General features: G+C 46.1%; 1 protein-coding gene across 2 annotated transcripts in view; it reads left to right on the top strand.

Moving 5' to 3' along the window:
• The window catches only part of LOC139264324 (glyoxylate reductase/hydroxypyruvate reductase-like), a 110,291-nt gene that overhangs the window by 55,716 nt on the left and 32,390 nt on the right, over positions 1 to 22,185 (top strand). For both annotated transcript variants that reach the window (XM_070880608.1, XM_070880598.1), the window contains exons 2-4: positions 6,162 to 6,292; positions 14,520 to 14,592; positions 17,101 to 17,217. In XM_070880608.1, the coding sequence (XP_070736709.1) occupies positions 6,162 to 6,292; positions 14,520 to 14,592; positions 17,101 to 17,217 (321 nt within the window). The remainder of the gene's footprint in view (positions 1 to 6,161; positions 6,293 to 14,519; positions 14,593 to 17,100; positions 17,218 to 22,185) is intronic.

Below are 22,185 nucleotides of genomic sequence, written 5' to 3'. Positions count from 1 at the left end.
TAAAGTGGTTACTAGGAAGAATGGCGAAGATATGTGGTCCTCGCACATATTTGGTCAAGATGTTTGATCATGAACAGGTTAGGTTTGTTTACATTGATCATATTTTATCTACAGACATGGAAGGAGTTGGAAATGGGAATGATTCAATTATTTCTGACTCACCAGATAGTTTTGATACACCAGTAGCATATCCTACATCCAATGTACTGGAAACAAATCCAAGAGAAAATCAGAATTTAAGTCTGAGTCTGAGTCTGGAAAACAAACAGTCGAAGTTAGAGTGAGTTCAAATGGAAATCAAGGACATCCCTTGGAGGAAAACTTTCCTCAGGATCAGCCTCAAATGAGTTTAAATTTGATACCATGTTTGGAAGGTTCTGTTCGAGAGAAAATGTATCCTCTTCGAAACAGAAAACAAGTGGTTAAGCTAAATTTATAAATATGGGAAAATAAGTCCATATCCTTTGGTATGTATAACTATGCAAGCTATGTATGATGATTGTTTGTTATAATAACTTCTTCATTAAGGAGGGAGAAGTGTAATGTCTGAGGCTCCACACTGGACGTATTGTGTTACTGCACCAGAGTGTTTAATAACAGTCAGGTCACCTGACAAGAAGCAGGCTTCCACAGACTTCGAGAGAGTTCCGTGAGCTGCTGCCATATTAAAGACTTGTGTGTAGTGTGTGCTCTGTGAATCTATCACATTGACAATGGCTTGACGCTTGGCCTCCAAGAGTGCGCAGACGCAAGCGTCGTCTGCATACTGTAGTTTGATGACAGAGGATGGGACAACCTTGGATCTAACCTGAAGGTGGCGGAGATGGAACAGATTCCCATTTGTTACCGCGCGGAATGCTGAGCTGGGGCGACGTTTCCAGTCTGAACCCCTGGATTGAGATTTCCGTTTTCTCTGTGAATCTCAGGATCTCTATTTCTCTCTCTCTCTCTCTCTAGTTTTTTCCCTCTTTTCTCTTCCTCTATTCCTATTTCTCTATCTCCCAATCAAATTTTCTCTTTCTGTTTCTCATTCCCTTTCTTCACTTCTATCATCCTTTCTCTTTTGCTCCTTTTCCTCTCTCTCTCTCTCTCTCTCTCTCTCTCTTTCACCCTCTCTCTTTCCCTCTTCCTCTCTCCGTCCCCTTGAGTTCAGATTCTTGCTGAACTCCTCCAGTCCATTGAAGAGGCTCCTGGACTTGTTGCTGAGCAATGCGGAGCTGGCTTCGGGATCTCGCCCCCGTCCGGAGCTCGCTGATCTCCCCCCCCCCCCCCCCCCACGGGGCTCGCTGATCTCCCCCGGCCCAGAGCTCGCTGATCTCCCCCACCGTCCGGAGCTCGCTGATCTCCCCCACCATCCGGAGCTCGCTGATCTCCCTCCGCCCGGAGCTTGCTGATCTCCCCCCCCACCCCGCCCGGAGCTCGCTGATCCCCCCCCCGCCCGGAGCTCGCTGATCTCCCCCCGTGCGGGACTCGCTGATCTCCCCCCCCCATCCGGGGCTCGCTGATCTCCCCCCCCCATCCGGAGCTCGCTGATCTCCCCCCGCCCGGAGCTCGCTGATCTCCCCCCCTCCGCCCGGAGCTTGCTGATTTCCCCCCCCCACCCCGCCCGGAGCTCGCTGATCCCCCCCCCGCCCGGAGCTCGCTGATCTCCCCCCGTGCGGGACTCGCTGATCTCCCCCCCCCATCCGGGGCTCGCTGATCTCCCCCCCCATCCGGAGCTCGCTGATCTCCCCCCGCCCGGAGCTCGCTGATCTCCCCCCCTCCGCCCGGAGCTTGCTGATCTCCCCCCCCCACCCCGCCCGGAGCTCGCTGATCTCCCCCCGTGCGGGACTCGCTGATCTCCCCCCCCACATCCGGGGCTCGCTGATCTCCCCCCCCATCCGGGGTTCGCTGATCTCCCCCTCGATGATCTACCAGACTTCTCGGTGAGACCGACTCAGCTGCTATTACTTCGAGGACTCCGGGGAGCTTCCGACCCATCCTCAGGTTTGGATCTTACCTTCTTGTTTCTCTCCGCTCCCATGGCTCCGAGATCTCTGCCACTCTGCACCGGCCCTAAAAGCTGGCGGGGGCACCGTCAGCTAAAGGGCCGGCTTCTTAACGCTGAAAATGGGTCCGGGGGCGGTGCAGCAGCGGTGCGTAATTTTATCGCGTCACTCCTGCCGCAAGTCCTACAGCACCACAGCAGTCAGTCGATCGCGGCGGTGGCCCACAATGCTGCAAAACCTCCCAGGCCGAATTTATGTTGGGGTGGCCAGTTGAGCCCAAAGCGGCGATTTTGACGAATGGCTGCCGCAAAAGGGTAGTAACGGTCCTTCTCAGGACTGTGAATTTCGGGGCCTATATAAATAGAAGTTTGTTCTTCGCCTTTTTTCTGATGACTGATGTAGTGCCATGGTTTATGTAACGCAGCTTTCTTTTGAAAAGCTGAAAAATCCTTCAGATTGGTATGGCCAGTTGGGTAGTACACTGTGCTGGGTGACAGGATCGGTTTCCATTTTGAACCACAGATTCCGTATTTCAAGATTGTTGTGGTTGAGGTGATTTTCTTTTTGTAAGAAAAAGAGTTAAGATGGAAATCTTGTGTATCCCTTATTAGCTAGTTGGAGAGAAGCATCAGTAAGGTGATATAACTTGTTTTTAATGTGGTTGTTCAATTTCAATCTACTCCATACGTTGTTTAATGGTTTACAGCATATACGGTACATTGTGAGTCTGTTGGCCCTCTCAGCATTTACTCACCCATAGCAGGGGCTTACACTGGAACCAGGAGGCAGAACCAGGAGAGCTATGCTCCCCATCCTGATGGGAAGGCCTGAGTTCCATATGTTGTTCTAGGGAAGAGAATTTTCTACCATTGATCATCAGCTGCTCCCAAGACTTCTGAAGACCCTTTAGTCCTGGCACCAGCTTCCTGCTTGGTCTGCAGTGTTCCAGTTGGCCTGTGCCTACCCCAGGCTCAGCCCAGTCTGCTCCACTTTGGAAACCGCCAGCATCACAGAGCATGCAGAAGTCGAAGCAACCGATCGGGAGAACCCCCAAAGAAATTCTGACCAAGACTTCGTGCAGTGGCATGTGAGGGAATACTTGTTGTACAGCCACCATCCAGCAGAGGGAGACAAACTTAAATGCAGCAGCAAATAGATGGATAACTAAAACGGTTAGTTTTTCCAATTAAGTTGCTGGAAATACACTGCAGGGCTGTCTACATTTATAAAGAGAAAACACAGGGTCAAATTCCAGCTGTGGAGCCTTCATCAGAACTGTTGGATGAGCTTAAACCCCTCAGCAGAATAGAATAATACAAAAGGGCAGAAGTTGAGGGAACAGATGACCGTCAGGAATGCTGACTCCTGTCACAGAAAGAGAGGTAAATGAGCCAAATGAGTACTTTGCATCTGTCTTCACTAAAGAAGAGGATGCTGCCAATGTCACACCAAAGGAGGAGCTAGTAGAGAAATTGAATAGAATAAAAATTGCTAAAGGGTGGAAATTGTGGTGCCTCTAGCCACAATCTTCCAATCCTCCTTAGATATGGGAGTGGTCCCAGAAGACTGAAGGATTGCAAATGTTATACCCCTGTTCAAAAAAGGGAAATAAAATCGGCAACTACAGGCCAGTCAGCCTGACTTTTAAGGAGGCATTTAGAGAGAATAATCTGGGACAAAATTAATTGGCACTTGAAAAAATGTGAGTTAGTTAATGAAAGTCAGCACAGATTTGTTGAAGGTCAATCAAGTTTGACTAAGTTCATTGAGTTCTTTGAAGAAATAAAGGGGGTTGATGAGGGTAGTGTGGTTGATGTGTACATGGACTTTCAAAAGGCGTTTGATAAAGTACCACATAATAGACTTGTTAGCAAAATTGAAGCCCGTGTGATTAAAGGGACGGTGGCAGCATGGTTATGAAATTGGCTAAGGGACAGAAAGCAGAGAGTAGCGGTGAATGGTTGTTTTTCAGACTGGAGGGAAGTGTACTGTGGTGTTCCCCAGGGATTGGAATTGGGACCACTGCTCTTTTTAATATATATATTGACCTGGACTTAGGTATACAGGGCATAATTTTAAAGTTTACAGATGATACGAAACTTGCAAAAGTAGTAAACAGTGAGGAGGATAATAATAGACTTTAGGAGGACATAGACTGGTGAAAAGGGCAGACACGTGGCAGCTGAAATTTAACACCGAGAAGTGTGAAGTGATGTATTCTGATGTGAAGAATGAAGAGAGGCAATATAAAATAAATGGTACAATTTTACAGTGATTACAGGAACAGAGAGACCTGGAGGTGTACATACACAAGTCTTTGAATATGGCAGAACAAGTCTAGAAGGGTGTTTAAAAGGCTTACGGGATACTTGGATTTATAAATAGTGGCATAGAGTACAAAAGCAAGGTATTTCTGCTAAACCTTTATAAAACACTGGTTAGGCCCTGTTATTTTAAACAATCTACCGTTCTTCACTTGAATAGTAACAAATTCAGTCTTATGGTTATAATCACTTTGTTTCTGTTAAAGTAGAAAAAATAATCTAAAAGCAGAATATAATTTCTTCAGAGTATAATGCAATTTCCAAGCAGAGTTTTGACAGCAGATTTGAATGTATGTTTCTCTCTTCTAAAACTTAACACAAAAGCTGCTTTTTTTATACACTGTTTTTCTCCTGATCAAACTGGAACTGGCATTGCCTTATATGGTAATCCCTGTGAATGCAGAGTCCTTCCGCTGATTCCTATGCACACAAGTTTACATACGTACATTGACAGCCTTTCATGTAAGTTGCAGTGTCTTGTTATTGTGACCGTTAACAGCTATAATCTCAACATTCTATTATGGCACTACTATAACCATACTAAGGCCTTCCTTCAATCTTGAACACTGGCCATTGCTAGGGTGATCTGTAATTCACTCTCTCTTGACTGTTGCTAGGGTAGGGCATCTCTCTCTCCCTCATGTACCAACATGCCCTAGCTGGAGTATTATGTCCAATGCTGGGCACAACACTCTAGGAAGGATGTCCAGGCCTTAGAGGGTGCAGAGGAGCTTTACTAGAATGGTACCAAGGATGAGGGACTTCTGTTATATGGAGAGACTGGGAAAGTGGAGTTGTTCTTCTTAGAACAAACAAGGTTAAAAGGAGATTAGATAGAGGTGTTCAAAATCATGAAGTGTTTTGATAGAGTAAATAAGGAGAAACTGTTTCCAATGGCAGAAAGGTCAGTAAACAGAAGCAAAAGAACCAGAGGCAACATAAGGGGCGAGTTGTTATGATGTGGAATACACTGGCTGAATGGATGGAAGCAGATTCAACAATAACTTTCAAACGGAATTGGATAAATACTTGAAGGAGAAACATTTTCAGGGCTTTGGGGAAAGAGCAGGGGAATAAGATTAATTAATTAATGATCATGATGGGCTGAATGGCCTCCTTCTGTGCTGTATCATCCTATGATTCTATGGAAAGGACGTGGAAACAGTTAAAGAGGGCAGTGAAAAATGCAGGAGGCAGGACACTCACACATGCAATAGTAAAGAAATAGGAGGGATAAATAGAAAGAAAACTGCAAGTGCAGGAAATCTGAAATAAAAACTGAAAATGCTGGAAACTTGCGGTTCTGTTAACACCTGTCAGCTGCAACCCTCAGGCACTCACCCCTCCCAGAGTCGTTCTCCGGCAGTGTTAGCTTTTCATTAAGACAGCATCTTTCACAACCTTAGAATGTCCCAAAGTACTTCACAGTCAATGAAGTATTTTTGAAATGTAACCACTGTTGTACTGTAGAAAACAATTTGCGCACCGCAAGCTCCCACAAATAACCACAAGATAATGACCAAATAATTTTTTTTGGTGTTAGTTGAGGGATAAATACTGGCTGGGACACCAGGGAGAACTCCTCTGCTCCTCTTCGAAATAGTGCCATGGGATCTTTTATGTCTGCCTGAGAGGGCAGATGGCATCTCAGTTTAACATCTCATCCAAGCCACCTCTGACAATGCAGCACTCCCTCAGTACTGCACTGAAGTGTCAGTATAGATTATGTGCTCAAGTCTCTGGAGTGGGACTTGAAGACATAACCTTCTGACTCAAAGGTGAGAGAGCTATCGCTGAGCCACAGCTGACGCCTAATGGATTAATTTTGGTCTTTTTACTTGTGTTTCAGCTGTGATGTTGAGCATTGGGATTCTGATGACCCCGTCCCTCGTTCAACACTGCTCAAAGGAGTTGCTGGAGCACATGGATTGTACTGTTTATTGACCGAGAAAATAGACAAGGAACTTTTAGATGCCGCAGGTATGATTATACAACCTCTGTATTGAGGTGATTTGTGGTTGTTAAAATTTCAAAACCTGAGATGTGTAATGATGTCTTTTATTCATAGCACGCTCAGTGAGTCATTTCCTGCTCAGTATCTTCATTTGTCAATACATTTTCACAAGACATTAAGGTTTATGGTGACCGAATGGGTCAAATTCAGTTTTTATTTCAAGCGATCCTGGGATTTTCCGCAGTGTTTTGGGATTCTGGGATTTTTCATCATTGCCACAAACCAATGGTTCCATGATTCATCCAATTGTATTTTTTAAAAAATTTTTCTTGGAATGTGAGCAACACTGAATTATTTTTTTACATTTTAAATGAATTCTCAGGATGTGGGCATCACTGGCATGTGATCATTATTGCCTATCCCAAGTTGCCGTTGAGAAGGTGATGCGGTTTGAGACAATGGAGTGGCTTGCTAGGGTATTTTAGAGTTCAGTTAAGAGTCAACCATGTTAGTGTGGGTATGGAGTCACATATAGGCCAGACCGAATTAGGACGGCATGTTCTCTTCTCTGAAAGGCAATTAATTTTGACGACATTCCTACAACTTCGTGGTCACATTTACTGATGCCAGATTTTCATTCCAGATTTTAAAACTGAATTCAAATTCTCACGGCTATGGGGTAAGAGTGGCAGAGAGGGACTAATTGGCTAGCTCTTTCAAAGAGCTGACACAGACACAATAGGCTGAATGGCCTCCTTCCAAAGATTCTATGATTCTAACATGGTGGAATTTGAACTTGCACTCTCTGGATTACAAGTCCAATAACAGAACTACAATGATACAATGCAGTATTTATTGCCCATTGAATAAACCACATAGTAGGACTGGATTCACATATATTGGACCAGAACCATTGGGGTGGCAGGTTCCTTTACTGAACCAATTGGGATTTTACAATAATTTGATAGCTTCCACGGTCATTATTTCTGGTGTCATCCAACAGATTACCACATTTATTGAATCTAATTTCACAACTTGCTATGGGTTGCTAGCAATGTTCTCTCTAAGGGAAAGTCCTGTGCAGGCCGCCCATTGTAAATACTGTAAATACTGCACATGCGCAGAAATTTAAAAGGACCGCTCATTAAACAAAACAGGCCACGCAGAACAAAATGCAGCTTACAGGGAACATTGATTGCTAGTTCAGTACCATAACCTCTCGGCTACTTTATCCTTGGTGACTGTGACAAAGGTAAACTATCCTTCCTCGTCCTCCTGGACCTGTCTGCAGCCTTTGACACAGTTGACCACACCATCCTCCTCCAACGCCTCGCCACCATCGCCCAGCTGGGTGGGACTGCAATTGGGGCTGGTTCCATTCTTATCTATCTAAATATTGGCTAGAAAATCTCCTGCAAAGGCTTCTCTTCCCACTCCTGCATCGTTGCCTCCTTGGCCCCCTCCTATTTCTCACCTGTGCGCTGCCCCTTAGCGATATCATCCGAAAACACGGCATCAGTTTCCACATGTACTCTGACGACACCCAGCTCCACCTCACTTACCACTTCTCTCGACCCCTCTATGGTCTCTAAGTTGTCAGACTGCTTGTCTGACATCCAGTTTTGGATGAGCAGAAATTTTCTCCAGTTATATATTGGGAAGAGCAAAGTCTTTGTGTTTGATCTCCGCCACAAACTGCGCTCCCTAGCGACTGACTCCATCTCTATCACTAACATCTATCTGAGGCTAAACCAGACTGTTCACAACCTAGGAGTCATATTTGACCCTGAAATGAGCGTCTGGCCACATATCCGTGGCATAACTAAAACCGCCTATTTCCACCTCCGTAACATCGCCCGTCTCATCCCCGCCTCAGCTCATCTGCTACTGAAACCCTCATCCATGCCTTTGTTACCTCTAGACCTGATTACTCCAATGCACTCTTGGTTGGCCTCCCACATTCTACCCTACGTAAACTTGAGGTCATCCAAAACTTGGCAGCCCGTGTCCTAACTCGCACCATCACCCCTGTGATGGCTGACCTACACAGTTAAGCAACACCTCGATTTCAAAATTTTCATCCTTGTTTACAAATCCCTCCATGGCCTCGCCCTTCCCTATCTCTGTAATCTCTTTCAGCCTCACAACCCCATGAGATGTCTGCACTCCTCAAATTCTGCTGTCTTGAGTGTTATATATGTGAACTTGTATTTACTTCGTACAGCCACTAGAGAGCTCATCCCCTGGAGTCCCAAAGGATCCCATAATCCCTTGGGAGCACAGGTATTTAAGGAGGCCTCACAGGTTGGAGAGGCACTCTGGAGACCTGCAATAAAAGACTACGGTCACAATTTACTTTGAGCTCACAGTGTTCAGTCTGACTCTTTCTCCATACACAACAACTGGCGACGAGATACAGATAGTAACCCCAAAGATGCAGAGAACAGTGGGCATCCTGGAGAAATTCTCGGAGGGAGATGATTGGGAAACTTTTGTGGAGTGACTCGACCAATACTTTGTAGCCAACGAGCTAGATGGGGAAGAGAACGCTGCCAAACGGGCGATCCTCCTCACCGTCTGTGGGGCACCAACATATGGCCTCATGAAGAATCTGCTCTCTCCAACGAAACCCACGGAGAAATCGTACAACGATTTGTGCACAGTGGTCCGAGAGCATTTGAACCCGAAGGAAAGCGTTCTGATGGCGAGGTACCGGTTCTACACCTACAAAAGGTCTGAAGGCTAGGAAGTGGTGAGTTATGTCGCCGAGCTAAGACGCCTTGCAGGACATTGTGAATTTGAAGGACATTTGGAGCACATGCTCAGAGACATTTTCGTACTTGGCATTGGCCACAAAACCATACTTTGTAAACTTTTGACTGTAGAGACCCCAACCTTGAGTAAGGCCATAGTGATAGCCCAGGCATTCATTGCCACCAGTGACAATACGAAGCAAATCTCCCAGCACGCAAGTGCTGCTACAAGTACTGTGAACAAAGTGATGTTGTTTTCGAATTGTAACGTACAGGGCAGGACTCACATACCTGCAGCTGCACGTCCGCAGATGTCTCAGAGTCCACCATCAAGGGTGATGAATGCAAGGCCATTAACACCTTGTTGGCGCTGCGGGGGTGATCATCGTTTCCATTCATGCCGATTCAAAGGGAAAGTTTGCAAGGGCTGTGGAACAATGGAACACCTCCAACGAGTGTGCAGGCGAGCTGCAAATCCTGTTAAACGTGCAAACCACCATGTTGCAGAGGAGGACAGATCCACGGAGGATCACGACGAACCAGAGCCTCCGACCGAGGAGGCAGAGATGCACACATTCACCACGAATTGTCCCCCGATAATGCTGAATGTTGAACTAAATGGACTCCCGGTGTCAATGGAGCTGGATACGGGTGCGAGCCAGTCATCATGGGCAGAAAGACTTTTGAAATATTGTGGTGCAACAAGGCCTCAAGGCCAGTCTAACTCCAGTTCGCATGAAATTAAGAACTTACACGAAAGAACTGATTCCTGTAATCGGCAGTGCTACCATTAAGGTCTCCTATGATGGAGCGGTGCACAAGCTATCACTCTGGGTGGTACCGGGCGATGGTCCCACGCTGCTCAGCAGGAGCTGGCTGGGAAAGACACGCTGGAACTGGGATGACGTCCGAGCGCTATTGCCCATTGACGACACTTCGTGTGCCCAGGTCTTAAACAAATTTCCTTCGCTGTTCGAACCAGGCATCGGGAAATTCCAAGGAGCAAAAGTGCAGAGCCACCTAATTCCGGGGGCGCGACCCATCCATCACAAGGCGAGAGCAGTACCGTACATGATGAGAGAAAGGGTAGAGATCGAGATAGACCGGCTGCAAAGAGAGGGCATCATTTCAACGAGTTCAACGAGTGGACCAGTCCAATCATTCCTGTCCTCAAGGGAGATGGCACCGTCAGAATCTGTGGTGATTACAAAGTAACTATCAATCATTTCTCCCTGCAGGACCAATACCCACTGCCAAAAGCCGACGACCTCTTTGCAACGCTGGTGGGAGGAAAGACGTTCACGAAGCTGGATCTGACTTCAGCCTACATGACGCAGGAACTGGAGGAATCATCGAAGGCCCTCACCTGCATCAACATGCACAAAGATCTTTTTGTTTATAACAGAGGCCCGTTTGAAACCCAATCAGCGGTGGCGATATTCCAGAGAAACATGGAAAGCTTACTGAAGTCGGTCCCGCACACCGTGGTCTTCCAGGACAATATCTTGGTCACAGGTCGGAACACAGTCGAGCATCTGCAGCACCCGGAGGAGGTTCTTAGTCGATTCAACCGCGTGGGGCTCAGGTTAAAACGCTCGAAATGCGTTTTCCTGGCGCCTGAAGTGGAGTTCTTGGAAAGGAGGATTGCAGCAGACGGCATTAGGCCCATCAACGCGAAGATGGAGGCAATCGAGAACGCACCGAGGCCACAGAATGTGATGGAGCTGCGGTCGTTTCTGAGACTCCTGAACTACTTTGGTAACTTCTTACTGGGTTTCAGCACACTGTTAGAACCACTACATGTTTTACTATGAAAAGGGGATGAATGGGTTTGGGGCAAAGGCCAAGAAAATGCCTTTGTAAAAGCGAGAAAATTGTGTTATGCTCAAACAAATTGCTTGTGTTGTATGATCCATGTAAGCATTTGGTACTAGCATGTGATGTGTCGTCATATGGCATCGGGTGTATATTGCAACAAGCTAATGATTCTGGGAAACTGCAACCGGTTGCTTATGCATCCAGGAGTCTGTCTAAGGCTGAGAGAGCCTACAGCATGATTGAGAAAGAAGCGTTAGCGTGTGTTTATGGGGTAAAGAAAATGCATCAATACCTGTTTGGGCTAAAATTCGAATTGGAAACTGACCATAAGCCACTTATATTCCTGTTTCCTGAGAGTAAAGGGATAAATACCAACGCATCGGCCCGCATCCAGAGTTGGGCACCCACGTTGTGCGCATACAGCTACACCATCCGCCACAGGCCAGGCACAGAAAACTGCGTCGATGCTCTCAGTAGGCTGCCATTGCCCACCACGGGGGTGAAAATGGCGCAGCCCGCAGATCTAGCCATGGTTATGGAAGCATTTGAGAGTGAGCAATCACCCGTCACTGCCTGGCAGATCAAAACCTGAACAAGCCAGGACCCCTTATTATCTCTAGTCAAAAGCTGTGTGAATCACGGGAGCTGGTCTCGTGTCCCAGTGGAAATGCAGGAAGAGATTAAGCCGTTCCAGCAGCGCTAAGATGAAATGTCTATACAAGCAGACTGCCTTCTGTGGGGCAATCGAGTAGTGGTCTCCAAGAAGGGCAGAGACAGCTTCATCAATGACCTCCACAGTACCCACCCAGGCATAGTAATGATGAAAGTGATAGCCAGATCCCACATGTGGTGGCCCGTTATTGATGCGGACTTCGAGTCCTGCGTTCACAGATGTAATACATGCTCGCAGTTAAGCAATGTACCCAGGGAGGCGCCGCTAAGTTTATGGTCTTGGCCCTCCAAACCGTGGTCTAGGGTACACGTCGACTATGCAGGCCCGTTCTTGGGTAAAATGTTCCTTGTGGTTGTAGACACGTATTCCAAGTGGATTGAATGTGAGACAATGTCAGCTAGCACGTCCGCTGCCACTACTGAAAGCCTGCAGGCCATGTTTGCCACTCATGGCTTACCCGATGTCCTGGTGAGTGACAAGGGGCCATGTTTTACCAGTGCTGAGTTCAAAGAATTCATGACTCGTAATGGGATCAAATATGTCACATCTCCCCTGTTTAAACCAGCGTCCAATGGTCAGGCAGAGAGAGCAGTGCAAACCATCAAGCAAGGCTTGAAGAGGGTAACTGAAGGCTCGCTGCAGACTCGCCTATCCCGAGTCCTGCTTAGCTACCACACGAGACCCCACTCGCTCACTGGGATCCCACCTGCTGAACTGCTCTTGAAAAGAGCACTTAAGACAAGACTCTCGTTAATTCACCCTGATCTACATGAGCAGGTCGTGAGCAGGCGGCTTCAACAAAGCACATACCATGATAGCGCAAATGCATCACGCGAGATCGAAATCAATGATCCTGTATTTGTATTGAATTATGGACAAAGTCCCAAGTGGCTTTCCGGCACTGTCGTGGCCAAAGAGGGGAGCAGGGTATTTCGGGTCAAACTTTCAAATGGACTCATTCACTGGAAACACTTAGACCAAATCAAACTCAGATTTATGGACTATCCTGAGCAACCCACCTTGGCCCCTACCTTTTTTGATCCCCCAACAAACACACCAATGACAACCGGCGCCACGATTGACCACGAAGCAGAACCCATTATCCACAGCAGCCCAGCAGGACCCAACACACCAAGCAACCCAGCAAGGCCAGCTGCACAGCAGCCCAGCGAGGGCCCAACAAATGATTCAACAATACCAGCTTTCACACCGAGACGATCAACCCGGGCAAGAAGGGCCCCAGATCGACTCACATTGTAAATAGCTACACTATTGACTTTGGGGAAGGGGGAGTGTCGTTATATATGTGAACTTGTATTTACTCTGTATAGCCACCAGAGGGCTCATTCCATGGAGTCCCAAGGGATCCCATAATCCCTTGGGAGCACAAGTATTTAAGGAGGCCTCACAGGTTGGAGAGGCACTCTGGAGACCTGCAATAAAAGACAAAGGTCACCCTTTACTTTGAGCTCACAGTGTTCAGTCTGACTCTTTCTCCATACACAACATTGAGCATCCCTGATTATAACTGCTCAACCATCGGTGGCCGTGTCTTCAGCTGCTTGGGCCCTAAGCTCTGGAACTCGCTCACTAAACCTCTCCGCCTCTCTATCTCTCTTTCCTCCTTTAAGACGCTCCTTAAAACCTACCTCTTTTCATCTGCCGTAATTTCTTCTTCTGTGGCTATGTCAAATTTATCTCTTCTGTCTTATAACACTGCTGTGAAGCGCCTTGAGACGTTTCACTACATTAAATACGCTATATAAATAAAAGTTGTAATTAGAACCATTGCTTTATGGTGATTGAATTATGGTAAATTCTGTCTTTAATACACGGGTGTATGGAAATTTGCAAGATTTTTATTATAGTTTGGAGTATCACATTCCATGATTCCGCCCACTTTTCTATGAAAACCCAATACACCATATGTAGAATTGGTTCAAATCAGTTTGTGTATTTAACATGCGGCTGACCTAACTAAAACATTGTTGCTGTTGCATTGTGTTTACTGGTGATCTGGCCAGAAGCGACTTCATCACCAAACCTATCACAGCCCATTGCTCTTAAATATCAGGTACTAGTAGGATTTAAAAAAAAATCAAATCTTAAATTCACAGGTTATTGAATTTATTCACTAGGACATTGGTCACCCTCCAATAACTTGTACAAGTGGCCATTCAACATAAGTGGACAATGCAGCTGAGCCAGATCCTGTCCTGTCCTTGCCTATTGGCCACACCATTTGGAATTTCCAGTGCATCTCACTGGATGGTGATCAGCAGCTGATTTTCCCCTACCTAGTCCATGGGGGACTGAGGCCAATTGCAGGGCGCCTACATATCATTGCCAAATTGAGATTAGCTAACTGGGGATCAAACCTGAAACCATTTGGGTCTGTATGACTCAGTTACCAACACTGGCTTCACCAATTGGGGGTAGCTGGTTTTTGTTATTAATAAGGCTGTACACACTGTGATTGTAGCTGACTGTTGCCATCAAAATGGGATGATACTGGTCAGATCTGACCTTGCTGTCTTTTGGTGGTTCTTCTCTTCCTCTTTGTCTTATAGCACATGAGGCAAGCCATTTTCTCCACTTTTACATCCATCAGATTGTGCTCTGGGTTGTTTCCGTAATAAGATTGACTCTCAACTCCCTACCAGGAGAACTGGCTAGTGGGGGTATCACCACTCCACTCTGATCTGATACGAGTACCCCGCTGGATATCAACCCAGTATTTAGAGACTAGAATGCTCATCTCCAGGACTGTCTGGAGTGGATCTCGAACCCTAAAACTCCCAACTCCGAGGTGGAAATTCTGCCACTGAGCCAAGGCTCACTGTCTGTCCTTCAGTTAGAGACTTGAATTTTAATAACAAATCCCATCATTTGTAATAGAATTCTATCAAGTAGAAGTTGAAAACTTTTAATTCTGAGGTTAAGTTTAATTAAACATTGTGCAGAAATCCAAAGTAACTTGGTTTCATTTTGAGGTTGTTCCTGATACAGGGCCCAACCTGAAAGTTATCAGCACCATGTCTGTGGGGTTTGATCATCTCTCTCTAGAAGAAATCAAAAAAAGGTAAAATGTTTTTAAATAAAATTTCAGTGTTATTGATTTCATACACAAAGAGTCCCTGAGGTACTATGTTAAACCCTCACTAACCAAAATAATTGTTGCAGAGTTTAATATCTAACAAACTATGCTGCCATGTGCAATGCTTATTGTCTGAAGACAATTTTCCTTATTTGGAAGTATTGTTATCTAATATGTACACTCTTAACAAATATAATTTTGAACTGAGTGACACAGTGGATTAGACCCTAGCCATTCACCTCTGGGACCTGGGTTCAAATTCAGCCTAAACCCATGGGAAGAAAATCTCCCTGCCTGCTGGCCATAAGAGCTTTATGTGAAATGAGTTGCGCAGTCACAATCCAGTTCCTTGTGGGCATAGGAACTGATTGACAATGTCACTTAGAAGCCACAAGATGGCTGGTGTGGGAAATGGAAAACTGTCAAACTGGTGCAGTAGGTGATGCTCTTCTGAGGTTGGGACTGAGGCATGTTGTTAGGATAGTGTACAAGGAGCTTTACTCTGTATCCAACACGTGATGTACCTGCCCTGGGAATGTTTGATGGGACAGTGTAGAGGGAGCTTTACTCTGTATCTATCATGTGAAGTACCCTGCGAATGTGTGATGCTGACACTGGGTGCCTGAAATGGGAAGATATGCCTGCCCCCACCCCCGCCTCTCCTGCCCAGCACAAATCTCCTTCTTGTTGATGAACGTAATCAATTAATAAAAAAACATCTAATTTTACATGATTCAGATTCACCAGAGTGATGTTTGGTATACTTTTCATCTCATGCACTGTTGTTCAATAACATAATCTTGAAGGACTCTTTCCATCATAAGCCCATTTAAAAATTAAGGTGTTACAAAGTATTGTAATTTTGTTTTTCCTTTTGCTCTCTCTCATTTGTCTTTTACTGAATATCCTTGCGTTAGTGGACAGCTCTGATGCATGAGGTCTGGAGCTGCAGAACCTGGCAGTGTATGGGAGCCAAATTAAAATGAGTTGCAGTCATCAAACAAGGAGTGTTCAGTGATCTTCATCAAACATGGGATCTTCAGTGATCTTCATCAAACATGGGATGTTCAGTCATCTTGTAATTTATTTCATTCTTGCTGTCAGGATCAGTCACTTCTCCATGTTCAGACAAAACCAATAAAATTTGATGGGAATTAAACAAAAAAGTAACCAGAACTTCACATTTGTTTTTTGTTCTTGAAAGTTTAAGAAGTAATTTTAAATGAATATTAAGAGGAAAATTCCCTCTAAGTAGCAAAATATAAACAGGATTTTTACACAGATAAGTAAGCCTTACAGCTAACATGTGAAGGGTTTGGGGTACTTTTAATGAGGTGTCCTCACAATATCGCTGTACTCTTTACATCCTCTGCATCTTCTCAGATTTCTGTTTCTGCAGAAAACCCATACCCTTAAGACTTCTAAGTTCTTGATTTGCCAGTGCCAATTGTACTTTTGCTTCACTCCTAGTTGTTCCATACAACACTAATACCAACACCGCACATTCGAGTAAATTTGAACAAACTAAAGCACATATAGCATGGCACAATTCTATATAATGACTACTAAATGCCTTCACCTGAGATGATGCACTCTGCCCTTTCAGCAGTATGTGGCCTTTTGCATTACAAACCTGTCCCTCATTTATGACAGATCCCAGAGAATCTCCATCATGCCGCCTTTTTTTTCTTGCTCACTCTAGTAGCTTCCCAACCACCCCTGTTATATATCGTTTTACTCTTTGATTTGTCCAGATGTCACTGTGAATTCAATTCAGATGAATAACTGTGAATCTGTCTTTCAGTGTCTTATTTACTCATCTGTCTCTCTGTTAATGTTAGCTCGAAGACTTGGCCCTGTTATATATGCAGACTATAGATATACTTTCTGTGTTGTCACTGTATAGTTGCATAAGATGGAGACTTGTTACCTGATGTACTATCAATAAGGTTTACACTGTGTATATACTATGCTGGCACCACTAGAGGGTGCAACTGGAGGAGACCTAGGTTTCCTGTCCCTATGGCAGAGGCTGTCCACCAGAGGGCACTGCGGTGGGAGACCTGAGGGTCACCTGCATAGGTGTGCAGGGCCCAGTATAAAAGGCTGCCCACCATGCTTGTGCCTCACTCTGGAGTTACGAATAAAGGACCAAGGTCACGACAGTTTGAGTACAACACATTGCCTCGTGAAGTCATTCATAAGTGCATTACAGACATAACAGGCCCAGAATAGATGTTGCTCGCAGCTCAGGAACGGGGTCTGCTTGACGTGAAAGCAGTCTGAGGATAAAGAACAAAGGACACTTCCTGCAGTGCTGATTGGTTGTTGTCTGGTGGCCACCTTGCGTTTCCAAGCACGAGACATATCCTTCCTGAGCTTTAAGTTTATACATAAAATATATACAAGACAAGTTTTAAATGTATACAGTGGCAGGACCACTGAGCATGTTGCAATGTGGAATACTAATTTCCACATTTCCTGTGTTTGAAGGGGAATCCGAGTGGGCTACACCCCTGACGTCCTGACCAACGCCACTGCCGAACTCACCGTGGCCTTGCTCCTGGCAACGGCTCGCCGACTGATGGAGGCAGTAGCCGAAGCCAAAAAGTAAGTGTGCTTTTGTTTTATTGTCCTTTTTTAGAATTGGCATTTCTTGAAATTTATCACTTAATATTTAAAGCAAGGATTCAGTCGTGTGCAGTTACCAAATCAGCTGTATCGAAGATAACATGTATCCACTTCAGAAAAGAGATTTACTTTTTTCTGTCTTTCAGTGTATTATAGTTTTTAGAGGGAAATGCATTGAATTATCTCCAGTATTACAATTTTCTACTTTTGCAATACATGAAGGCTCGAGTGTATTAAATATACACTCTTGCTTGACAAATCTTCTGGAATTTTTTGAGGATGTTTCCAGTAGAGTGGACAAGGGAGAACCAGTTGATGTGGTGTATTTGAACTTTCAGAAGGCTTTCGACAAGGTCCCACACAAGAGATTAATGTGCAAAGTTAAAGTACATGGGATTGGGGGTAGTGTGCTGACGTGGATTGAGAACTGGTTGGCAGACAGGAAGCAAAGAATAGGAGTAAATGGGTACTTTTCAGAAAGGCAGGCAGTGACTAGTGAGGTACCGCAAAGTTCTGTGCTGGGGCTCCAGCTGTTTACACTGTACATTAATGATTTAGATGAGGGGATTAAATGTAGTATCTCCAAATTTGCGGATAACACTAAGTTGGGTGGCAGTGTGAGCTGCAAGGAGAATGCTATGAGGCTGCAGAGTGACTTGGATAGGTTAGGTGAGTGGGCAAATGCATGGCAGATGAAGTATAATGGGGATAAATGTGAGGTTATCCACTTTGGTTGTAATAACAGAGAGACAGACTATTATCTGAATGGTGACAGATTAGGAAAAGGGGAGGTGCAACGAGACCTGGGTGTCATGGTACATCAGTCATTGAAGGTTGGCATGCAGGTACAGCAGGCGGTTAAGAAGGCAAATGGCATGTTGGCTTTCATAGCGAGGGGATTTGAGTACAGGGGCAGGGAGGTGTTACTACAGTTGTACAGGGCCTTGATGAGGCCACACCTGGAGTATTGTGTACAGTTTTGGTCTCCTAACTTGAGGAAGGACATTCTTGCTATTGAGGGAGTGCAGCGAAGGTTCACCAGACTGGTTCCCGGGATGGTGGGACTGACATATCAAGAACGACTGGATCAACTGGGCTTTATTCACTGGAGTTCAGAAGAATGAGAGGGGATCTCATAGAAACGTTTAAAATCTGACGGGTTTAGACAGGTTAGATGCAGGAAGAATGTTCCCAATGTTGGGGAAGTCCAGAACCAGGGATCACAGTCTAAGGATAAGGGGTAAGCCATTTAGGACTGAGATGAGGAGAAACTTCTTCACCCAGAGAGTGGTGAACCTGTGAAATTCTCTACCACAGAAAGTTGTTGAGGCCAATTCACTAAATATATTCAAAAAGGAGTTAGATGTAGTCCTTACTACTAGGGGGAATCAAGGGGTATGGCGAGAAAGCAGGAATGGGGTACTGAAGTTGCATGTTCAGCCATGAACTCATTGAATGGTGGTGCATGCTCGAAGGGCCGAATGGCCTACTCCTGCACCTATTTTCTATGTTTCTATGTTTCTATGTTACCTTTTATGAAACAGATTTGCATTAATTTCAGACTCTTCATCCGAGTGTTCCTCTCCGAATAATATATACACTTTTCAAGTCTTGTGAAAGCAAAATCTAATTTGGACATATATCGCTGTTCCTTCTTTGTCACTGTCATGTATCTTACATTATTATATATAACTGTATCCTAACATGCTATACATGACTGTAATAAGATATGACCTGTAATCACCAGCATACCTTACCACCAGGGGTGCACTTGCAAGAGACAGGTATATAAGGACAGGTCTCAGGCAAGTGCAGCATTCCAGAGCTGTGAAATAAAGGTGCAGGTCCAGAGTGACCTTGACTTCACTACATGCCTCCTGTGAATCTGTACTGAGGGGACAGGACCTTACAGTGGCGACGGGTTACGGGATTACAGAATCCACAGAATGGCGAACAACGGATCAGATGAAAAATACAATGCGGGAGACAATTGGGAGGACTTTATAGAAAGGTTCCAGCAAAGCTTTGTAACCAAAGACTGGTTAGGCGACGATAAGGCAGACAAGAGAAGAGCCCATCTCTTGACCAGCTGTGGCTCGAAAACATACGCTTTAATGAAGAATCTGTTGGCACCCGAGAAACCAGCAAGCAAGTCGTTTGAAGAATTGAGCACACTAGTAAGAGACCACCTGAAGCCAGCGAGCAGCCTACACATGGCCAGACACAGGTTCTACAACTACAGACGCTGTGTGGGCCAGAGCATACCCGACTTCGTGGCGGAACTTCGGAGGTTGGCTAGTTTATGTGAGTTCTCCGATGAACTGAGGAGAGAAATGCTGAGAGACTTTTTCATTGAAGGAATAGGCCACACAGGCATATTCCGAAAGCTCATAGAGACCAAGAACCTGACCTTAGAGGCAGCAGCACTGGTTGCACAGACATTCTTGGTCGGGGAAGAAGAAACGAGGTTGATTTACAATGCAGGTACGACAACTAACGAAATATCGGAAGAAGAAGTTCACAGCACTAAACAAGCTGCTACCCCCACACACAGACAAAATCGGGAGAACAGGCTCTCGGCTGCAGGCAGAAGCCATCAAGGGCCACAGGAACAGCTGTTCACACCTCATCAACCCACAATGCGAGTAATTAACTACAAACTGAGAGGAGCTCAAGAGAGATCAGCCAGACGCAGCTCATTCTTTGGGAACTCTGAACAATGGAACAGGTCTGTGCTGGAGGTGTGGGGGTGGGCACTCATCAAGGGGATGTCGATTTCAGCAGGCTGTTTGCAGAAATTGTGAAATATACAGGGCATTTGGCCCGCATGTGCAAAAAAACGGCAGCTCAGCTGGTATACGAATCGGATGGGTCGGAAAGCGGACCAGAAGATGGTGGGGACAGTACCCGGGACACCGGTGTACAGCGGGTCAACACGATCAATGGCCGCTGCTCCTACAAGAGGACGTCTCCTATAATGATGAGGGTCCTACTCAACGGGATATCTGTCAACATGGAGCTGGATACGGGAGCGAGTCAATCTCTCATGGGCGCTCAATAATTTGAACAACTGTGGCCGCATAAAAGAGACAGACCAAAACTCACAAGGGTCGACACCACACTAAGAACCTATACCAAAGAAATCGTACCAGTCCTCGGCAGCGCCATGCTCTCTGTCACACACAAAGGGACAGTGAACCGACTTCCCCTGTGGATTGTCCCCGGAGACCCCCCAGCACTGATGGGGAGAAGCTGGCTGGTAAAACTAAACTGGAAATGGGATGATGTCCATGCCATGTCATTAGAGGAACGGACCTCCTGCTCAACAGTTATAAAGCGATTTGAACATCTCTTTCAGCCAGGTGTGGGCACTTTTAAAGGGACCAAAGTCAAAATCTACATCACACAAGATGCTAGACCGGTCCATCTCAAGGCCAGAGCTGTACCCTATGTGATGAGAGAAAAGATTGAACACGAACTAGACAGGCTTCTGCGGGAAGGCATTATATCACCTGTGGAATTTAGCGACTGGGCAATTCCCATCGTCCCAGTCATGAAGCCTGATGGATCCGTACGAATCTGTGGGGACTACAAATCTACCATAACCAGAGTCTCCCTACAGGACCAGTACCCGCTGCCCAGAGCGGAGGACTTATTTGCCACATTGGCTGGAGGTAAACTTTTCTCAAAATTAGACCTCACATCTGCGTATATGACGCAAGAATTGACCGAGGAATCCAAGCTACTCACTACCATCAACACACATCGAGGCCTTTTCATGTACAATCGATGCCCATTCGGCATCAGGTCGGCAGCTGCCATATTCCAGCGCAACATGGAGAGTCTGCTCAAGTCCATCCCGGGGACGGTTGTATTTCAAGACGACATACTTATCACGGGCAGGGACACCGACTCCCATCTCCGTAATTTGGAGGAAGTACTAAAGCGTTTGGATCGGGTAGGCCTACGAGTCAAGAAATCCAAGTGCCTGTTTCTCGGACCCGAGGTTGAATTTTTGGGCAGAAGGATTGCCGCTGATGGAATCCGCCCATCAGAGTCCAAAACAGAAGCAATTCGCCTGGCACCCAGGCCCCGGAATGTCTCAGAACTGCGCGCCTTTCTCGGGCTACTCAAATACTTTGGGAACTTTATGCAGAACTTAAGCATGCTGCTGGAGCCTCTCCACGTGCTACTCAGGAAGGGGTGTGATTGGTTTTGGGGGGAAGCCCAGGAACGCGACTTCAATAAGGCACGCAACCTTCTGTGTTCCAATAGTGTTTTGACTTTCTTTGACCCAGGTAAAAACTAGTTCTCACATGCGATGCGTCAGCATATGGGGTTGGGTGCATTTTGCAACATGTCAATAGTGCGGGCAAATTACAACCCATAGCTTATGCCTCCAGGTCACTTTCGCGGGCGGAGCGCGGGTACGGAATGGTAGAGAAGGAGGCGCTCGCGGTGCGTGTACGGTGTCAAAAAGATGCAATAATATCTTTTCGGGGCCAAGTTCGCGTTAGAAACCGACCACAAGCCCCTCACGTCCCTCCTATCTGAGAGCAACACCCCGGCGCGAATTCAACGGTGGGCACTCATGCTGGCGTCCTATGACTACACAATAAGGCACAGGCCAGGCACAGACAACTGTGCTGACGCACTCAGCAGGCTACCCCTGGCGACCACGGAAGGGTCTGACGAACAGGACTGTGAGATTGTCATGGCAATCAATGTCTTTGAGTCCACAGGTTCGCCCATGACGGCTCGCCAAATCAGAGCCTGGATGGCCAGCGACCCCACATTCTCCTTAGTAAAAAGATGTGTCCTAACCGGTGACTGGGCAGAGGCTCGCGATGCTTGCCCCGAGGAATTAAAACCCTTTCACAAGCGCATGCATGAGCTATCACTACAAGCAGACTGGGGCAGCCGAGTAGTCATGCCTCTGCGAGGCAA

Source organism: Pristiophorus japonicus, chromosome 1 (assembly GCF_044704955.1).
Source record: "Pristiophorus japonicus isolate sPriJap1 chromosome 1, sPriJap1.hap1, whole genome shotgun sequence".
In the NCBI taxonomy this organism is placed as follows: Eukaryota; Metazoa; Chordata; class Chondrichthyes; family Pristiophoridae; genus Pristiophorus; species Pristiophorus japonicus.
Note: the sequence above shows the minus strand (reverse complement) of the source record. Positions and strands in the feature narration are given on the sequence as shown.